Below are 22,624 nucleotides of genomic sequence, written 5' to 3' on the forward strand. Positions count from 1 at the left end.
ATACAGTTCTAAAGTTTAATTGCGAAATTTATACTACACTGTCCTTGTGATTCGCATTTTACGTGACTTTGACATGCAAACCGCGCCAATTACCACTAAATACATTTACCTAACAGCTGTCCTGCCTATTTCGTGTAGCTTGCAAAACGAAACTAACAACGTTCGACCATCGAGTCGACTATATACCTAGCGTAGTCAGGCTGGGCTTTTGTCACGAGAAATTTATTTACAGGACAACATTCCTATTCCGAATGGTTGTCGCAACGGATATTACCACCGCAGTCCACCGCGATGAGGGGGAAAAATACGATTCTTATTAACCTTCTGTCCTATTCGCTTTAGGAATATGAACTAAATTAACATTTTGACTGTCGCGGTGACCCAAGCTATTTTACTAAATTTTTTAGAATAGTTAAAATAAGATGGACCGAAAATTTTTTAGCAAATGTTATAGCGTGGCATATTTGAAGCTCCATTTCAAGTTTACTTTTTGTACTCGATAATATGGTAAGCGATTCTCGCGAAGGGTTGCACAGCGATATGGTCACAAACATCTTAAACGAACATTTATCCGGCGTTTGCGTTTCTCGAACGAGCGTTCTTTTATCCAGATATTGGGATTATAGCGTAATGGCGTAACCGATTCATTTGCACAGTTCTCAGATATCTTCAACGATTGTTCGAGAAGTGCTTATTGTATACGGAAAACGCGCGTAAAATTTTTCTCATACACCGAACAATTGCAGCGAAACGAGTTTAAGAATTTTCAATGAAATTGCTGCTCTGCGGAAATCTTTTGTCAACCGCTGGCTGCTTATTGGAAATGAAGCCGAGAAAGATATATCAAAAGGTTGCAAGCTAGGTTTGCAAACGTGGGCCATACTTTCAGCGATTATAATTTCGATATTAAGACCCTTATGGAAAGAATATAAACGTATTATTATTTGTCATACCACTAATTCTGCCATTTGAATGTAATTTCTTTATTGTTATTTAAGTTATTAACTTTCTTATAATTTTAAAATAATATTTTCATAACGCGAGGAAATGTATACTACTTTAAACGTTAATTTTAAAAGGCAAACGCTTTAAGGATTTTCTGTAACTTTCGATAGCAATCGTCTGGCTCAAATCCAAAGTTAAACGAACGTTTGATTAGAACTTTGAAAAAGTTTCCACTAACTTCAGTTTTCCTGGTTTGTTTGTGTTCATGTATCTTTTTAATCCTGCTAATAAGGCTGATAAAACTTGAACATTTCAGAACAGTGTTCCTAAATTTCATACATTGATCCTCGATTAACATTATTATTACTCCTTCCTCCTTCTACATAGAGTATTCATTTATTTCTTAAAATGACTTTTAATATTACAATAGAAATTTTGCCAACGTTTCATTCCAGTATTCAGAAATTATTCGATAAAAGAATAAACGTTAAATTCATACGTGAAGTATACCGTAAAAGTTGCGCGATTAAACAGTTATCCGAACTGTTACACTAGCAACAAAAATATACAAGTCCCCGTCTCAATCTTGAATTAATAGGAAATAGCTACCTAAAAATGTGACAATCTATTTCTAAGTTTTTACTGCAGAAGAAATCAAACTATTGCTCCACTATTCAAAGATAATAAATTTTATTCCTTAAATATTTTAACAATTTTTATCAATGTCCATCAGGAAAAAAGATTATGGCGCTCGTGTCGGAGCAAATATTAGCATATTCCGGCTGCCTCCCCTTTTATTTGATTCAATCCTCAAAGAAGATACTAAAGATATCACTGTTTTAAGTGTTTGCCCAAGAGGTGTACCCAAGGTTGACTTCAAAGAAAGTGAAACATTTACAAAGAGGTCTCCATTGTTCGCCAATGTCAACAATTCTTTTTACGCAAAGCGAAACGACGTCTGTCGACCAAAACTCATGACGGTTCGATGTTTCTACGTTTCAACAGACATTGAATAGACTTGTATACACTACTTTTAATTTAACATTAAATCTACGGAACCATTCGAATTGACTACTATCATATTTTTTTTTTTTTTTTTTGCAGACATTAAAAAGAGTTCTTCATAATATTAATTTTTACTTTTATTGAGACAGAAACATGAGTGCGTATATTACTGGTACTTGTTTATTTTTGTCATATTGCTTTAATTCTAATAATATTTGGCTAAATATTAAATGTTAGTTAGTTCTACTGTCAATCCATCTTCGTCTTCTCTTGCTTTTTCCCTACTGTCCGTTATGTTTGTTCGTAATAATACAATCCATTAATACTTCAACCGTATCGAAGAAAAAATTCCGAGATGACACGATATTCGTACAAAGAAGCGCGTAGAATCGATCGCATTCAGTACAGCAATTTTGGATTATAGTATTCGCTTGTAATGCCTGATAACGTACATTTCCCCTCTGCTGAGATCGCCTTCGAAATATCGCGCGGATGGATACGAGCTTTTCTACCCTGGTGCTGGCTTTAAGTGGATTTAGCCGCGCGAGATCGCTCCACATTCGGAACCAATCGATGGTGCAATTTTAATGAAGCCCCGTCATTTGCTTAATTCATATTTACGGACGCGCTATTTGCCAGGATTAAAGTCCTGTTTCGTTTGTCTGAAACATCTTTTTATGATATACGCGTGTCATGTTGCATTCATTAGCCCAGAGCTGTGAATAATGCGTGATTTAATGTCGTTCGACGGAACACCGCGATTAAAGTCTCGCGGGAAAAGTTTAATAAATATCGACGTCGTTAATGAAGCGGATAACAATGTTATAGAAACTCCGGCAAAATAGAAACAAAACAGATGCGTTTATAGTAATATTTTAAATGGCGATGATGCTATTATACGTTCCGTTGAGTACTGAATAACGATCCAGTTTTTGGATACAGTCAAATAAATTCACAACATAAATTTAAATCAGTTCTAAAAGAACGAACGATTTATTTCCATAATCTATCGTAAAAAGATGCCACGTATAACGATAAATGTTAAAGCTAAATTTATAAGGCAGCGTTTGCAACATCGTCGTTTTCTTGTACTTTTCGATTCGTGGAATTCGTCGCTCTAGTTTCGTAATTGTTAGAATTGTGCATGTTCTCTCTTTTTGCAAAACTGGTTTTGGTGGATCCCGAGTGTGTCTCCGATGGTTTGGCTAAGAGGCAAACTTAAAATTCCACACGTTCACCGGTCGAATCAATTTGACAAATCGGTCGTGCCGTTCGTTTCCTGTTCTACGAAGAATTTCAGCCGGTTTCCGATATTTTACAGTTAAAAGTCTACTTGTTGGAAATTCAGTATACGCCGTCTTTCGCACGGCTGCTTCTGTATATGCGCAGATCGGTCGTGCGTGCACGCGCACAGGCCTCTGTTCAAGAGTTCATTTGCTTTCGCTAGAACGGACACCGGAGAATTGGTCCTCCCTGTGTGTACCGACGCACCTGTGCACGATTGTACAGACTGTTTCTAAATTGGATGATCAAAGTGCCATAGTACATCACGTGGCTACCAATACGAAAAGACGTGGTGATTATCAGTCCCAAATTTCCATGCATCCTGATAGGGAAAAACTGTAATTTATGCACTTCTAGACTATGTTGATGATAAAATGATATTACGAAGTTGAATATTCAATAAAACTTTAAGCGAACAATTTTCAAAATGTGCTGCATCACAGCAGTTATTCTTTAATACCTTATTTATAAGAAATTTGCTTAGATTTGTGGGTTATTAATACCTAAATTATTTAACGAGGAAAGAAATGTATCTTGTATTCATCATATGTATTTGATGTTCTATTCATGGTTTATTTAAACATGTCTTTGGTTTACTTTAAACCCAATTATATTTCCCTTATATTGAACACACTTCTAGAAGTTTGAGGAAAGTATTAAACAAATTTCCTTGATGTGCATTGTTTCCCGTCTTAACTGCGTGCTAAAGTTTTTCTTAAGATATCCAAAGTATATTTACTTCTCGAAACAAGTTTAGAATAAGTTGCTTATTAAAACAGTGAGATCGGGATATAGATATTCGGGATATAGGACTGTAGCAAGATTAAGTAAGACTCGTATCTCTATGGAATCGATGTCATATGTGTACATAATTGTACATGTATATGATGGCTCATTTCTCCGAAATGTTAGTGACGCGTTCCTCGAGCTGAACCACAGCTCCTTCTTGTAATTAGTGCAGCCACGAATCCATTGGATTTCGTGGTTGGGCCTGGAAGCCTCGTCGAGCAGCTTTCATCGTACGTTTTAATCAGCGTATAATTATATTAGAAGATGGTCGGGAGCTGCGGAATAGCAATTAAACGTCTTGTGAAAAATATCTGCGGTTTTTGTTTCAGATGCAGAGAGCGGTGCTACTGCTCTGTTGGCTGCCGCTCCTCAACCACTGCCACGCCGTAAATCCAGGTAATAGAAAGATACTTTTGGCTAGCTTTTATTAGAGCTGTTCTCTCGTTAACTTTTAAACCGTTCTATTGCCTCCTCTACGATGCTCGCGCAATTTAATACCATTTTGGAACGAGATATTGCTTCCTAAACAACTGAACGTGTTCCGCTTGATATTGAGAATCGTTGGTGACAACTAGACTGCAGGTTTTTACGCGTTTCTAAGAAACTTGAAATTATAAAAGTGCAGATAATACGAAAGAATATATATATAATATGCAAAATATAGTGTTTTTTTTATAATGCTTGGTATTTTACAATACTTTATTTGCATCCAGTATACCTTGATACGTTTTTTCTTTCGAAATGAAGATTAAAATTCAACTGAACAGTCAAAGCGCCACACATGTGGATATTTTTGCACATGGCGTAGTGTACGTAGAAATACGTAGGATTTCAACGAATTAAACAGGCTGCGGTTAAAACCAGCGTTTAAAATAAATTCGTTTATCTCATTTCCCAAGAGGATATATGAAAAACTTGTTTCGCAATATGCTTGAATTGTTTAACTTATGCGCTTTGTACTTTCTACACAATTTCGTATCTAATTTATCGACCCACGTACAATTTTAATTAATAAATATACCAGTTATGAAATATAAAAAGACCAACCTTTGCCACCAATCTAAAACTGCTACCTCGCGTATAAACGATCTTTTATATTCCAACATTTTTCCCACGCCAATAAAACCCTTAACAATTTCATCCGACGCGCTGTCGTAAATTTCCATCCAACTTCCGAAATGGCTCCGCCGTCGAATCATTAAAGTTACAAACGACAAAATGTTTCCGCGTTTCACGGAATGTGCTCGCCCCGAATGCGAAACTCGTCGGAATACATATCCGAAGAAAAATTAACGTCCATAAAGTCTTACGGAGCGTAGACACGATCGATTTAACGTATTATTTTCCGGGAACCGATAAAATCGATCGTCGTCCAGCTTCCGATTATCGCGCTAATGCTAGTCGCGTTCACGCGGTGCATCCATCTGAATCTCTTAACCCGCCACAGCCCTCAAATTTTTATATTCTAATCGTTATATTTCAATTTTTATATTCCTCGAATATCTATATCCGATATTTTTACTACCGACAAGCAGAGAAACATAAAATATTTTAAGTTCAAATAAAATTCATTCGTACCAATAAAACGATTCTTTCGTATTTTCTTCAAAATCAAGAAATGTTTTAACAGAAAGGCACGATTCAGTCGAAAATGACTTAAAGAACTCAGCTGGATTAATATTTTCCGACGTAATCGGTCAAAGAAACAGAATATTGTTTTTAGAGGAATTCCTCTTGGTTATGTAACATTATAATATATTTCTTTCGTAATTCCAATGCTATACCATACATTTTTAATGCAATAAGATGCGCAACATGAAGTAGGAAGTTCTTACGTCCGTATAACTATTTGCGACTTAAGAGCATACAGTGATGCGCAGAATGAAAATATTGTCTTTCACAGTGGCGCACAGTAGTATAGAACTATGATCAAGCGGACGAGGCAGCGCTCGGGTTGCATCTAGGAGCGTAATTTTCTAGAAATGAATAAGTATATACTTTCAACCCCATTAGCGTACAATTTTTTTTTTTTTTTACTTAACCGGTTAAAAATGCACGCTTTGTCTTCAATGGAATTGCTTCTTGACTGTATAATAGTATATCTTTTTCTAACTCTAATAATACATCTTACGTTTTTAATACAATGAGAAACAAAACGCAAGATAGAAGGTAAAAAAAGCAAGTGTTTTTATAAATACGAGAACGTGATTGTATTTATTAATAGAAAAAGTGGTTAGTCAGCAGTGTTCGTGTCTTACACGGGCCTTTGCATTTTGGACAGTTAGCTGTGCTCGTGTCTCACCCTTAAGGGGTTAATGTATAGCCGGAAGTTAGGCGTTTGAACGTATCTAGGCAACATGCCGGACAAAAACACTGCTCGAGCCAGGATCGTTAAGAATCGCCGCACGATGATGGTCGCCGGTTTTATTCGAAGTCACGAATCGCAAGGATACACGAGCTCAATTCGTTTATCTCTCTCTCTTTCCCTCCCCCTCTCCCGGTACGCGTATCGCGACGCTTATTTTATCATATCGGAAGCATGTTACATGCTTTGGCTAGTCTCGTGATACAACTTCCGTTGGCGTTGAGAGGTTCACTTGTACTACTGATATCACTAGTGCTGATATCGCTTGAAGAATGGTGCGGGTGAACGCGTGGCATGTATGTTTGATGCAGGATAGTTTATACGGTTTTGCAAATCAGATGACTGAGAGAAATATGTTTCTAGCTATTTTTATAGTATTTATCAGGGGGATCATTGAGATGTTGCGATTGAAAAGGCTGGAACTTTTATCACTAGACTGAGGGTGTTTATGCAAATTCGTACTTTTACCAACGCGAGTAAAGAAATGGAAATCTAAGGGATTCGTTTCATTCATTGTAATTTACAACGAGTGTGTTTGATGAATCGCGAAATTTCTCATAAATGCATATTTATTATAATGATGTTAGAAACATTAATTGAGAGTAAAAGGACGATGGTATCTGAACGTTTTAAAAATTAGATTGATAAATGGAATGTTTCGTGTATTTTCAAGAAATATTTAGACCAAATTTTGCTGAACGAGGAGCGAAAGATTGCTAAATTACTCGTTTTTATTCGAAAATTGATAAAGATTACAATCCATAAATTAACAATTTTCAAATTATAGATATTTTATCGGATTCACTGAAGCACATAAATTAGAGTACGCACAGAGATTTCAGTTAAAAATACAGATGAAAAATATTGATATATGATCGCTTGGAGATAAAGCGAAGCATTTTGAATATCCGAAATCACTATGTGCATGCTTTGAAAATTGTAGTTATTAACCAGCTAATGACCTCCTGGGAACGGTAATAACTTGAATTATGCTTTCATTATTGTACTTCGTGGGACGTAACTCATACTTTTGCACATGAATTACTGCCTATAATAAAGTGTAATGATAATAAACTTTCTTTCATTTGTAAAATGGATGAATACAAACAGATTTCGCGATAAAAGTAGCTTACTGATATGATTAGTATAAAATTTGCATGCCTACATGGTAATTTAAAGTGCTAAAGGGAGTAATTCATGCAGTATATGTGATGATACTGGTATGCGTGGTGCCACGTAGACAAGTTATGGTTTGGCCAGTATGGGCAACGTTATTCTCGTGTCGATTATTTTTGGCAGAATGTAAATTAGCTATAAAATTACAAATAGAGAGATTCGGGATAATTTCTTTTCATACATGATTTTCACATTATACATAAGTATATATATTAAACTAGATTATGTAAGTGAGTTATGAATGTTAAGTGTTGTTGTACCACTTATCTCTTTTTAATTGTTAGATACGAGAATTAGATACGGTATAAGACAGTAATTTTGTGAAATATATTTATGTATATATACTACAAAGTATCATAAAGAAATTTTCCAAAGCCAGAAGTTGCAAATAAATTAAATTATCTGTCAATCTATAGTTGTAGTATATGTGCTTCGGATTTAAAAACTCTCAGTAAAATAAGATAGTCAAACGTTACTAGAGCATGCTGCATAGAACGCTACGTTATCCTTTGAATAGTATAAGCAACAAATGAAACTTTCGTGAAACTCGGTTTGGTTTTCAATCTAAAATGCAAAATTTGATGAAAATTCTTTGACCCAGGAGAAGAGATAAGAAACTCTAACTAACTTAACTACTCGTATAATTAAAATTCTTTAACCTCGAAAGTAATTTTTTAACTTCATTTACAATTCATGTTTTAGTAAGGTACTTCTTTTAAGCGATCTTGTTTTCTCTGCTGAGCGAAAAACGTTCGTTTCATATTTTATAGCAAAATTTACTTTCGTCCAGAAGCTCGACCGCTTCGTGACTTCTTTTTGTATAAGCTGCAGTTCGATGTCTTGTTTCGAGGAAAACTTATTGTCTCGACGTACTTTAACCTTATATCTCTCTAAATCTGAAGGCAAGTAGAAAATTTAATATTTGGTATCGTCAGATTGGTTAGCAATAAATTTAAAATTAAATCTCTTGCGATTGTTTTCATATTTTCAACCATATATTTGGTAGCAAGATTTTAATCCCACAACACGTTGATTTATACCTTTATGCAAAAATTTGTAAATGAAGCGACTTAAGCATTGTGTTTGGAAGTTGGACAATGTAAATATGCATATCCGCATTTGATTATTGTTCATTTTATTTATACAATACTGTTTTTGAACAAAAAAAAAACAGCCTATTGGAATATGTAAAAACTCTCTGACCTCAAAAGCATATTGTTTTTCCAATATTTTAATAATAATATCTCAATATTTCAGTAACATTGTGTAATGTAGGGGCATTCCAATCCGTTTTATTATACATACTTCCTTTGTGTATATTAAAGCAAAACTTTAATGATTTTGGAACATTACATTTCTGTGTTTGCGATTGATATTCATTTTGCTGCAATTTATAATTTTTACTAATATCTCCGAAATTATACTCTTAATTATATCTCTATATTATATTTATTATGATAACACTTTTGCCCCCATTTATGCAAAACGAATCGAAATTTTTACTCTCTGACGATATCGCTTATCAATGGAAATATTCATGGTAATATGAAATCACAGGCAAAAAGTGGTGCATTTCATTTCGCTTTTCCGTTAATGATATTCGCGAGATTATTCGTAAATTACTAGACTATCTGCGTATCTTAATTAGCCCTGGTATAATTGCTTCACGCAGTCGTGCTGTAGGCTTCGTCTAAATTAACGTTATGCTAAATACTGTCGCGCTTAAACGGTGTATACCCGGCCATGATTATTTTTGCAATTTCATTGGTAATTTATCCGACGTTTCTCACTATAATTACAATTAAACGTGCGCTTGATAAACTCATTAGCGATGAGAAAAGCGTTTCAAACAAATTATTGTTTCTTTATAAAGACAGCAAATAAAAAGCTACAGACGGAAGAACGGAAGTTAATCGAAAATTGTTTTGTACGTAATTACTCATGATTTCGAGTAATTGAAAATCTAATGGCCACAGAGTTTAATCGGAAACAAGTTTGATTACATCCTAATTTAAACTAAACTCAATTGATCAATATTTGCTGGTTTCTATCTACTGGTTTCAAATCATGAATATTAACTTTCCAAGCTATCGCGTTATTTCTCTAACCTTTCACTCGATGCGCCTCATTTTATTAAAAATGAGAAAAGTGGAAATCAGAAACCGAAGGAATAAATCTTTAAGATTTCCCTATGAAATACATTTTATAAATAAATAAATAGGAATTTATAAATAAAATGGGAATTTTATAGTATTCAGTCTGAATTAGTTTAGTTTTGACGTACAGTTTGTCCAATACCTGGCATACGATTAGTGAAATTAATTTAAATTACGAATACTATCCATCAGCCCAGTTCGTGTCTCATTCTACCTCATAAAGTTTCCTGTAAAGAGGCTCAGCTATGGTCACGATTTCTATTTTGCACGCACCCGTACATTTCATTTTTCACGGGATTTGTCCTTGTACCGCACGTTCAGCTAGCGAGCAATACAGTAGAATTTACATCGATGTTAATCGTACGTCAGCCGACGTCGAGGCGCAGTTGTAGCAACGATTACACGAAACAAAAATTACGATTTTAATTAAAACCCATCTACTAAGCGCAAATTGCTTCACGCGAGAGATAACGTATCAGGGCTTATTTAGCGCGGAGTAATTACATCCTGCGAGTCCTCGAATATCTAAAGACTGTCGTCAAATTCTAATTGTTGTTTACGAGTCTGATTACTTGTCCTGCGCGGTGAATATATTTTAGTTTTGCACATGAACATTTGACCGAATATTCGTAGAACATTCGAAGTCATCTTAATGAACACGCAATTAAAAATGTACCATTAAGTACAATTTCTATCAAGTATAAATATAATAATAGTATATTTTATTATTTACTACCATATTACTACATGCATAAATTATTTAAATGTTACTGATTGTCGCAACATTGGCTGTTTTAGAAGATTTTTGTTTAATATTGCTTATTCAGTGGCTACAAAAAGTATTTGTACTTACATACTCATATTCGTTAATTTTTCAGTAGAAACTTACCAATGTGTATATATATATGTCGGTTTGACGTCGGGGATTGAGTTATGGGCGTGTAAAGAATCTTCGCCTGGGTTGTTCATTGTTGTTGCACAATCGAGATAGCGTTTATTATCACGGATACAGATGGTATAAGATCGACCAGTGACCGCGGTAACTAGACGCTAATGGCAATGACCTTAGGTTCGATATAGCGAATCCACGGTCCACGGGCTAACTCTTTGTTAAACTCAGAATAGAATTTAATGCACAAAAGTAACGTTCGCTATGACGCTCGGTATATACTGCTCTCTAGACGATGTGTAACTCTCCAAGGAGATCACAAGAATAATTGACTGATGGAAACTTTCCTCTCCTTACGATTGCGTTCGCTTTGTTGAACGTTGGCCCGGGATACCAACAAAACTGCAGCCACCGTTGCTAGGCAGACCCCCGTAGCTGCGACATTGCTCCTGCCCGGGGTTTGATTGTTAACACAACGTGTGTCTCATAATATTGGCACTTTTCTGTTAGGTGGAACGTTCATCCCGTGACCGTGGCTACGCTCGGCGACCGCTTGTCGCCTCGAGCCTAAGCTCATTGTCTCAAGTTTCGAACGACTGTGTCTGGGTTATTTCGTGAATGCTATTGAGGTTTTTCCAAGTAATTCCAACGGGTGACCCCATTGTCCTTTCATCTCCGACATATATATATATGCAATGTCGCAGTTATGCGAGTCTGCCTAGCAACGGTAACAGTTTGTTGGTATCCCAGGCCAACGTTAAACAAAGCCAACGCAACCGTAAGGAAAAGAAAGTTTCCTTTACTCAGTTATTCTTGAGATCTCCTTGGTGAGTGACACATCGTCTAGAGAGCAATATAAAGAGCGTGATTGTGAGCGATACTTTTGTGTGTAGAAATTCTATTCTGAGTTTAATAAAAGTGAGCCCGTGGACCGTGGATTCGCTATATCGAATCTAAGATCATTGCCATCAGCGTTTAGTTACTATTGTTATTGTTCAAACTTATTTCTTCTGTATTTGTGTTAATAAACGTTATCTTGATTGTGAAACTACAATGAACAATCCAGGCGAAGATTCTTTACACGCCCATAATCAAAACTCAAACAATTCTACTCCGACATATATATATATATATATATATATATATATGTATGTATACGCATCCTTAATGTAGCCACAATAATAATTGTAGATTGCAGTTTGTTGCATCCAAGGAAGTTTCCAAAAAGTGGAAACGTATTCTTACTCAGTGAGAAAAGTGCCAAGTTCCATTAGACGTGCGCAGTCGGACCAACATTATGTAAAAGGTAGATGGTATTTAATTTGGTGAAGCATGCAATGAGGGTTCATTGCGTCGTCTAACGTCGTTGAAGATGTTACACCACTGCACCGGTGCATCCACGTGTGGTCAACAGCATGGAACAGACATTGTTTCGTATGCTCTTTGTGCTTTGGTTGTTTCCCTCTTTCTTGTTAGACAATTCCCTTGCCCGTCTCGTCTAATGTGGTACACCTAAAAAAGACGAAGTATTTCGATCACTTTCTTAGATCTTTATGTTCTTGTTTCATTGTTAGTGTCAGTTTTGATATTTTAATATTTCTACGATCTGTTTGAAAACAGAATTTATTATGCCTTGTTGCTGGTAAAGTAGGTAGATTAATTCAGGATATGGTGAAATATATCTGGTTTTCATCGCTTTTTTCTTCGTCGCTTTTTTCTTCAATCCCTTCGTATAATGGCGTATACATATCTTCAAATATTTTCTTTGCATTGTTTTTTAATACACCAAGTTGGTCGAAACTAAATCAATATGATTTTATTATTAATCGCATTATATATTCCACTTTCCTTAATTATACTGAAAAGTTTCAAAACTATCTGTGCAAGTTAATTGATTAATTCGATTCAATTTAACTTTCTTCATTTCCTTAAAAAAAAAAAAAAAAAACAGCTTTCCCCGATAAGGACGAATTTTCTAAACTTTTAGGCCGCAGAGTTTTATTTCGATTTCATCAGATAAAAAGTGGCGGCGATACGTGGAAAAAGTTGAAATTTGCAATTTAAAAGATTTCACGATGCATGTCGACAAGTTGGCGAAGAACGGCGGTAATTTGAAGGCTGTAATTTTTTCGTCGATTCGTTTCGCAGGGGCTTGAAACTTTCCACGACGCGTTCTGCCACGTAACCATTGCGATAATTTGTTCACCGCAATATGACGCGGCATCCGAAAAGGAAGTGGAAGTTTAGATCTAATCAATTCGGTTGTCACGCTGCCGCGAATAATTTCACCAAGTTTCCGGACGTGCCAGCCAAGAAATCTCGATGTAGCCGCAGGGCAAGAGTTCGCTATTACAATCTTAGACCGGCGAAGGAATATGCTCGCTTTCGGCTTTGCCGGAAGTTTAATAATATCGTTCCGCGGAAGGTGGCGAAACTTTGACTTCATCCAGACTCTTGTTCAAGATCTTCGTATGTGCGAATTCACTCGGCCTATTTCATGGTAGGCGCGAAGTACATCAAACTGAGAATAGCGTCTGACGAGGAAATTGCACCATTGTGCATGCGGTATCGCGATTTATAGTTAGTACTAATTACACTATTATACCATTATGTACAATTTTCTTCGACTTAACCGGTCAGAAATGCAACTATAATTAAACTTCTTTCTTCTCTAAGTATATTTTTCTCGACTATCGTATAACCGAATGTTCCATAGTATTTATTGATTTTTTATAATTTATGGAATTCATAAATGATTGCACGAGGTGCAAATATACTATGGCGTTAAGAAAGATCAAGGTATCCAAGAAGAAGATTTTATTAATTTATGGCTCTATTGTGTGCCGGAGTATTCGAAAAGTCGGACCACTGTCTCCATTTTTTGTCGCGTGCCATCTAATTTTTCTTCCCTTCTTGAAGCTGTTATAAATTGTGCGTTTCACCTTGGGTGACCTGACATATCTCAACATGGATCTATTAAGTCATATCTATATATATGGCGGTTAGATATTGTAAGGCATAGGGTGTCCGAATAACTTTATACCTACTTCGTATAACTCATAAATATTTTTGGTCTTATCGTTACTAGCTTTTAGTCATAGTCAGTTTGTCATGCTACACTGCTAAAAAGTAAATATCAAATAAGAAAAAAGAGTCAGTTCTCTTATTGTTTTAATTCCCTCTTTCTAATCTTTCTTACAAAGGACCATGTCCAAAGTTTCCAGTGATAGATGTGCTCATAATCAATCGTGTAATAGTTAATTGGTATTCCGTTAATCGAGATTCCATTGTATTGCCGAATTATCATAATCGACGTACAAAATAAACTAATTATCGTAATGATCAATTCAAGGATTTGCCATAATTATATAACGTAATTCAATACTAATGATATGGAAGCAAATTCTACATCACGGTCGGTTTAAGCATCCATTTGTAGATATCCAAATATTCGATTGATTATACCATACTTGAAGCCCAGTGTTTCAAAATAAGCTTGTAATGTCTCGTGGCTTTCGAGTAAGTTTGACTTCTAATTCAGAAAACTAGGCTCCCAGAGGCTTTGCACCCTTATCGCGTTTCCTCTGAAGCAAGGAAGCGAGGATGTGGTGCCACTCTTCATGTAACGGCGAATGGAATTTGGCAACGAGCTGAAACGTGCAGTAGCTTTCGAATCCTCGTATCGGTTTTCTAAAACATTTGAAAACTAGATTCCAGTTTTTAATAAATTATACCGATCACTTTGAAACATTTTTACGTTCGCTAAATTAATCTTGCTATGCTCCTTTCAACATTTCCGACATAGTTGTATTTTTCTAGTTTTTAAAAAAGATTTCTATTTTATGTCGAAGATTTTTGTAAAACATTGAAAGATCCCTGGTCCGGTTTAAACGAAACTCAGATCGAGACAAAAAATTCGAGAATCTTATCGGGATTAATTAGAAATAGCTTTCAATGTAAGGGTGTTCTTACGTTAGTTTTGCATCATTTGCAAATCAAACTTAACTTACTTAGCTTGCAATTAGCAATCGTTTCTATACTAAAATTAGAATAACGTAATACAGTTTCTATATCTATTACCATTGCAGTTAGGTTACATTGCATCCTTAATGTTTCCTGATTTCAAGCAGCGAACAGACCTTGCAATCGTTACAACGCACTCGTTGTAGCTACAGAAAAGCTAGTGTGGCTAGTTCAATTGCTGTTGCATGTAAACTCACGACTCGGCTTCAGCGCATTACGCGAAGTGTTTTTCAACGAGGTCAAAGTATCAGTGGGAGGTTCAGTAATAAATCGAGGAAATTTTTCCCGACAACATCTGCGCGGACGTTACAGCCGTTCCTCTAATTGATCTAAATCGTGTCTTAACTATACTTAGTCGGCTGACCCGGCCCTTATCGATTCAATCAAACGGAAACTCGAAAGCCAGAGCCGAAACCCAATTCAACCGATTGGCAATACCGCGGTTTCATTGTGGCCTAGCACCGCGATTGTTTGACGAGCTCGCCTTGTTACCTAAGTTGCGCAAAAGTTTGTCAGGCTTTCCTGCTCGGTTGGCAATTTCAGTGTTGAACTTATTCCTGCTGATCGTCATCCGGATGAATACCGGTCGTTGGTGTTTCTCCAGAATTCTCAATAAATTCCCGATGAAAAAAGGAAACTGTGTGCACACCTTCTCTCCATGCGTATTATCCACCACAAGTTTCTTATTAAAGAAAAAAAAAAAATCCGATATCAGTTCGCTAAGAAATGATAATGAATCGCCAGTAAAAGGGTGCAGACTGTTTTGTTGCAATTATTATGCAGAATGATGAGACCGCTGGATGCGAAGTATTGGTCCCGGATCTTCATTCATGCATTGTGAGAGCAAGGAGCGATTTTATCTTGTGGAAATAATTGTATATTCTAACTAACTGTATGCATATATCGCGCAGTCATTTGTTGTTTAGTATTGGCTAGTTTGTTAGTAATAATTGATATATAGTAATGAAGCGAACTTATTTGAAATTATTGAGATATATGTAATTTTGTGTGCTACACCGGAATAGTCGCGCAGTAGTGATACACATATATGAGTATGAGTGTGTGTGGGAGTATGTGCGTGCGCAGCGTCTCATAGAACAGAAGAATGTCACTGTTCCTTACGCAAGGTGGTGGAAAGATGGTGAGACTAGAAAAGTGCTGAAACACGTACAATGGATATCTATGAATATCTTGTAAATCACATATTAAGTAAATACAAAACTATTTTATTATCATCTCTACGTGTAATGTAAGTGTTCCTACATATTTATTTCGGCGATTACGATCCACGATTTTCAACAGAAATCAATCTAGTAGATGTAAGGAAGCATCTTATCGACGAAGAGCTACTTAAATGAAATAATAATGAAATTTTTGAAATGTTGTTTTGAGCAATGTTCCTTAAAGTGTAATTTAGTTAATCTAGTATTAGATTTTAGTATAAATATAGCTTACGTATAAGAAAGTGTATAAAATAAGAAGACGTAACTTTACAAAATGGAGTTATATCAATAGGTGCAATGAATAAATATAATGTTGTCAATATGGTATACACGTTTTGGTACGAAAGATACTAGAATTTATAGCATGTCAATTTTAAACCTTGTTTTATCCGCCATTGTATTTACATTTATTTTTTAATAGCTTTAATTCTTTTCTGGGTTCTATAAAAATGTTTTATACTACTTCGATGGAACGAAATACGACTTTTCGCTATTGTTCTATTCATATTGTTCATTTATTTCAAGTGTTATAACGGGAACTTCATTTTTTTAACGGGTATTCAATTGAAACTAAAGGAGAGAATTTCGTATTATCGAGAAGCGAGCGATCGTTGGCTTAGCATCTCGAACTCTGTAAGCACCTTTAAATAAAGAAGAGGATCAACTGCGATTTCTCCGTTATCTCTGGAATTCTCTCGATAGTAAGGCGAGAATTTCCTTCTGGAACTTGATCGTCTTATGAACACGTGGAACAGCAAAGTTGAGTTGTTTTCGATCGGTTTGCTGTCTGGATTTCGAGGGCAGACAGATCGCAGGTAGATTAAAAAGTTGTACAGCCTACGATCTTAAATGGAAGTTTTTCACCAATACTATTACCGTATGTATCCCAATATTCCTTTATTGCTATGTATCAATCGATAGATGAAAGATATGTTTAATTAAAACATTTGAAAGTCGTTAATACGATTAACACAGTTCAGTTTACTTTTCATCGATTTTATAAAACATACCGTCATTGATCTATCTTTAAAAAAATTATAAAAGACACTTCTTCTCTCATTTCTCTGTCTAACGAAGGAGAAAGCTCTAATATATATTATTTCGAAATATTATTTCTAGGTAAGATCATCCCAGCTCTTGGCCCATTCTTGCAATTGTACGGGATAACATGTTCAATTATTCTAGTTGGCAGTAAAGGCAACTCGATGCTGCTTTTTCTATTGAGGTACTTCAATAATGGCAAAATCGTTACTGCTTAGTAGTTTCCCCTGTTCTACGTACAATACTCCTGTGTGTGGAGAAAGTTCTATTATCGGAAAGGAAACTCAGTATTCATGAATCGCTTGTATACAATTCAATACTTTAATGGCTAAATTGTTTTGTCAGAACAAACGTTTTTACGGAAAGTTCGAGTGGAAAAGTGTGGGACACAATGTATACGATATGGATTGTTATTAAGATAATCCTTTCAATATATCTACTCTGTAGGGAGTTTCACAAACGGCCATCCTTTCTATTTAATCAATATCCCGGATATTGGTACAGACCAACTGTCTTTTTAATTTTCTCCCGTCATGCATGTTGGCTTTGATATTCTACACTGTGGCCATCGAATATCTTTGTTTTCACATATTGTTTCTGTACAATATTTTATCTCAGCGTTTTATTTAGTAACTGAAAGTTTAAACGCATGAATGAAATTCAGTGGCTAATTATTTAACGATAATGACTCTTTTATTTACGCTATAGGAGTGTAAACGAATTCGATGTACCGACAAACGACAGATCGCGTTTCAGTTTGCAATGTTCTTCCCGGTTGTTCGTTCGCATTCTCTTCTTTACTCAGCCGTCATGTGTAGTTCCAAATTTCGTCTTCTCTGTTCCAATCATCTTTCACTCAGTGCACGCAACTGGTAACATTTTTTAAGACTAAATAGTCACGCGTTGCACGCATCAAAAATTCTTACGTCATTAAAAATCGCGGATTTATAACCCGCTTGAAATCGAATATCGATAAACAAAGAAACTAGCAACGTGGACGTTGAAATTATTTAACGTTCAACTAAGCCACGTACTTCTGTGTTCGTTGCTCGCAAAGAACAGTGAAATAAGCGTCTAGGAAATTACATACGCCTAACACGATTGCGGTACGCGAACCAGGCAATCTTCTCAGTTGCACCAAGAGGCAGTAGCAGCTAGTGGCCTCGTTTGCTGGCCGAATCACGTCTGATTCCGTAAATATGGACGCATCTCTGCGTTTATATCAGAACTTGCGCACGTCCTTGTGATTCAGGAAGATATCGGACCGTAATTTCTGTTTCCCATCTCGATAATACTCGCCGCGGCACGTGCGATGAGAATGGCGTGGCAATAAGGAATATCTCGCGACGGTTGCTCCTGAAGAGGAAAAAAGGCGGCAAGGCGGTTTGGAAGACGACGTGTAACCAGCGACCGGTTCCCGGTGGAAACGGCGCGAAGTAATAACGCGAGAGGGAGAGAGAGAAAGAGAGAGAGAGAGAGAGATTCGGGCATGCCAGATTTATCGTGGCAACACATAGCAGTGACGTGACGGGAACGGCAACGAGGCCCAACGACAGCTGGTACGCGCTCTCTTCCTCGCATATATTTGACGTATGTTACTACGGACGTGTAACTTGCTTCTACCGGAGGAGACAGAACGAGACTCGTAGAAAATCCTCCAAAAGATGAAGTGGTATAAAGTCGCAGGGCATATGAACAAGCGTTGCCGCTTTATTTATTTGTATTGAACCACTGCGTGGATTTCATACGGTGTAGGGAAAAAGGGTTTTAGGGAATACAGGCGCGGAAATGCTAGAAATTGAGAAGAAAACGCGTGCTCTTAGCAAGTGGCTGTTTCAAAATGTGAATATAGGGAACCTAATAACAAGGAAGATAACAGATATTTAAAATAAAAGAAGGAAATAGGGATTGTTATATAAATGAAACTATTATAAAGCAATCTGTGTATTATAAATCTGTCGATGTTATAATTAGACCGCGAATAGTTATGCAGATTCATATTTTTATGAATATAACCAACGTAATGGGACTTAGGAAGAAAATTGCTTTATCTATTAAATATTGTAAAAAGTTCTGTACCTTGGATATTCCATCTTTGGTCTGTAAACGGCCCATATGTATACTGGATCTTCGAATATAGGCTAGTATTAATTGAAATCTGTCCGTCAAAACGAATTTTATTTATAATGCTATAATTATATTATGTTGATGAACCTCCTTTATTAATTAAAGTCGTATAATATCTACTGGAAAAATAGTTGAATGTTACTTACTCATTCCCGGAACATTATGCTCCTAGAAGCAATTCGAGCGCTGTCTCGTCCGCTAGATCATTGACCTGTACTACTACGCGCCACCGCGACAGACAATACTTTCATTCTAGGCGATACAATGCTCGCGCTCGCACCGTTCCTCCAATACCTGACATGGTTCAAGAAAGCATTGCCTCGCCGACACATCACCGCATGCTGACAAATCGCAAATGGTTGTACAAGCGCAAGTAGGTCGCAGAATGATTTCACCACGAAAATACTTTCTACCACGTTGGACATCGGCGACGATAGAATCGATACGTTCACACCGCCATCGAGTAGCGTCTACTCCCAATGACGAACTATTTGCAACGCGGCGAAACAATTGAAAACGCGAAAAATCGTGTCGTTACCATAAAAATCTGTGCATCGAGGAACGAAATGGAAAAAAGAGAAATTTCCGAGCGATATACGCGGCCAGTCGATTCGTAATGAATATCTAGCGTCGTGTGAATTCAATTTCAGGGATCGCCGACGAATTCGAGATTGACTGACTCTCGCTGGAAATAAGCTCGCGGAAAATACAACCGAGAATAATTTATTTGGAAAATTGTCGAATACTCGATACTTAAAGTATATTGTATCTAACATCGAATAGATTTCACTAGTTGAAGTTGGCTTTGTTCCGAAGTAAAAGGAAACTAGTCCTGGCTAACTGAAAATGTCGTTTAACACGTTGACTGCCACGTAAATTTTATATATCTTTCCCTGGAAGTCGCAGTAAATACACACTATAACATTTAATTTTTGCCAAATATTATATTGTATCTGCGCAGTTTTTCTCTCACAATGTTATCTTAGCTATTCACATTGTTGGAAATATTTTAGCCCACGTAATTTATTTAATTCTTATCAGGTTAAAAGGTTAGTAACATGGGTCGCTGCACGATGGTAACTTATTACTTTCACTTACAGAATTCTGTAGAAAACGTAAACGAATATCAGTCGTACTGAAATAATTTAATTATACGTTACTATAGTCTGCGGTTTAATGCTATTTTGCAATCCAACTTCCACTAAAGTAATTAAAGTTCCACGAGGCTTTCATAAGAGCATCGTATTCAACGTAGGTGTCAAAATCGAGATAGATGGGAGATATTAGCTCTTGATATTTCGATGGTATGTGTGATCACGTACGAATAAATAGGGTCAACTGTAGAATGTAAATGCAGAATGTAATTTACATGTAGACGACAAGTGTCGTAACACGATCGAATATTGTAGCGTTTTGAAACAGAAGGACTAGAACAGATGGTGCCTTGTATCACAGAAATATCTGTAATTTCAAATAAACGCAATTTAGTTAGGTCGAACAGAATTATAAATGAAATCAAATGAATTCAGTAAATAAAAAAAATCTATTATCCCTTTTGTCTTTCACTACCTAATTACGATAATGCAAGGAATGGACTTCCATTCAAATAAATTCTTTTTTGCAGAAATTTCTCGTTTCATATGAAATCTAATAAATACTCAGAGTGAGAGAGAGAGAGAGAGAGAGAGAGAGAGAGAGAGAGAGAGAGAGAGATAGGAGGGGAGAAAATTCCCCTATGATCCTATTATTATGTAACCTATTTCATCTAATTTCAGTACTACCAATAATTTACAACTATTATATTTTATAACTCATGATTATTGTATAATATTCCATTTTTATTCAATTAAATGTTACTACTGTTATTAAACTCATGAAAAAATATTATGTCGTATCATGTGGAGTATCTCCAAAATACGTTCTTTGAACTTTCAGCATCAATTGATAGCAAATAGAAGATATCGCATTTATTATTTACATTATTACATGTAGGTGAAATTGAGAGCCAAGTGTCGCTTGTCATCAAGATATCGTTAATCACGGATGAAAATTACTTCGAAATCCTCTTCATGCAATCATGTACAGTAGAAGATTAGAATCTCGTGCGACAGGTTTGATCAACACTGCATGAAACTTTGTTAACCATTGCGATTTGGCCATTCGGCAGAGATATTCTCCATATCCTATCACATAGAATCCCTTGACTTTAATTGATGAGCTGTAGACCCATAATTTCACTACAAATTCTAGTTAGAGAAATTTCGTGCACTAATTTTATTTCTTTTGCTATTTTTATATACAGTTCAAATATTATTAGAACACTTCTTCATTTCCTTAAATTTGTTTATCTCGCTTGAATGAAATATCAATTTCTAACCAATTATTGGAGATCCTTCTGATAAAATTAAAAAGCGATTTTTATGCATTTATTCTGATGTAATTGGTCTCCCTTGTATTAAATGAGAAATCCTTTCAAAGAATATAATATTTTAACTCTTTTTATAAGAAGCCCATAACGATATTAAACATCAATTTTTAATTGGATTTACCTTCAACTGATGCAGAATTCTTGCCAAAGAGAATCCTATCTTTGGAGCTATTATATAATTACGGTCTTCCCGTATCATTGAATTATTCTCCTGAACAATTTCCAGAAAACGGATATAGATAGATAATCCAAGTATTGATGTATAACGGAGACTTTTAACGAAATTTTGTACTGTTTAAATTTTAGATAAAAGCCAAAAGAAAATCTTTCTCCTATTGCAAACGTAAAAAGAAATTTAATAAAAGTTATAAGTAATTATGACAAAAGAAAATGTTTTTTTCTGTATTTCTAAGGCTTATAAATGATATATTCGCAATAATAAACTAAGCAACATTCTTTCGGCTCTGATGTATTATCAGTTACTGCAGTGCAAGCGAATGTGTATGTGCTTTTGTGTAAGTTTTGCTCCAGCTCTTTCAAGTTACTGCAGTTTCATAAATAGCATATTTGTAACCTTGTCAAAAAGTTAAAAGAGTATTGAATCCTCGGGATAAAAGTGATATCGCTATATTCCATTCGCCTGAGATGAAAAGGAAGTATAATTTATTTTCACTATCTTTAAGGCTGCGTTGATTTTGGGCATCGAGTATGATTCCTAACGCTTGGAAATCGCGACTTTTATCAATAAACGTAACGTATTTCAAGACTGTTGAAGTGATCGATACTTCTGAGAAAACTCTACATCTGGTCTTCGGCTTTCACAAGGCGCCGATGTCGTCTATAGCGCATAGACAAAAGAATGCGTCGACGACAGACGATAAGCGGCACACGTGCGACGTTTTTTTCGGCGTTCCTTTAGTCATAGGGTAACACTGCTAGCGTGCGGATCTGGACCAGCTTACATATATATTCCTACTTGTATTTACACTTCTATATTAAATTATATTTTCTACCTTACAATCTATCCACACGTTTCTTTGTTCACACATCTAATAACCTCAACAAAGACGAATATTCCTTCGACAAAATAACTGTTCTTTTAATAATTCAGAATATTTTTATTTGAAAGAAGATATGAAATATTAATTGCAGGAAATTTAACGTCTTTTCTCA

The 22,624-nt window shown here is 35.8% G+C and overlaps 1 protein-coding gene and 1 long non-coding RNA gene across 3 annotated transcripts in view; one reads left to right on the forward strand and one right to left on the reverse strand.

Annotated features, from left to right (window-relative positions):
* Nucleotides 1-22,624, forward strand: part of Sol1 — a 531,756-nt gene that overhangs the window by 63,055 nt on the left and 446,077 nt on the right. For both annotated transcript variants that reach the window (XM_072010125.1, XM_072010126.1), the window contains exon 2: nt 4,353-4,419. In XM_072010125.1, the coding sequence (XP_071866226.1) occupies nt 4,353-4,419 (67 nt within the window). The remainder of the gene's footprint in view (nt 1-4,352; nt 4,420-22,624) is intronic.
* The window catches only part of LOC139990701 (uncharacterized), a 155,359-nt gene continuing 144,503 nt past the window's right edge, over nt 11,769-22,624 (reverse strand). The window contains exon 3 of the long non-coding RNA XR_011800630.1: nt 11,769-12,121. This is a non-coding gene — a long non-coding RNA (uncharacterized lncRNA). The remainder of the gene's footprint in view (nt 12,122-22,624) is intronic.

Source organism: Bombus fervidus, chromosome 9 (genome assembly GCF_041682495.2).
Source record: "Bombus fervidus isolate BK054 chromosome 9, iyBomFerv1, whole genome shotgun sequence".
Classification (NCBI taxonomy): domain Eukaryota; kingdom Metazoa; phylum Arthropoda; class Insecta; order Hymenoptera; family Apidae; genus Bombus; species Bombus fervidus.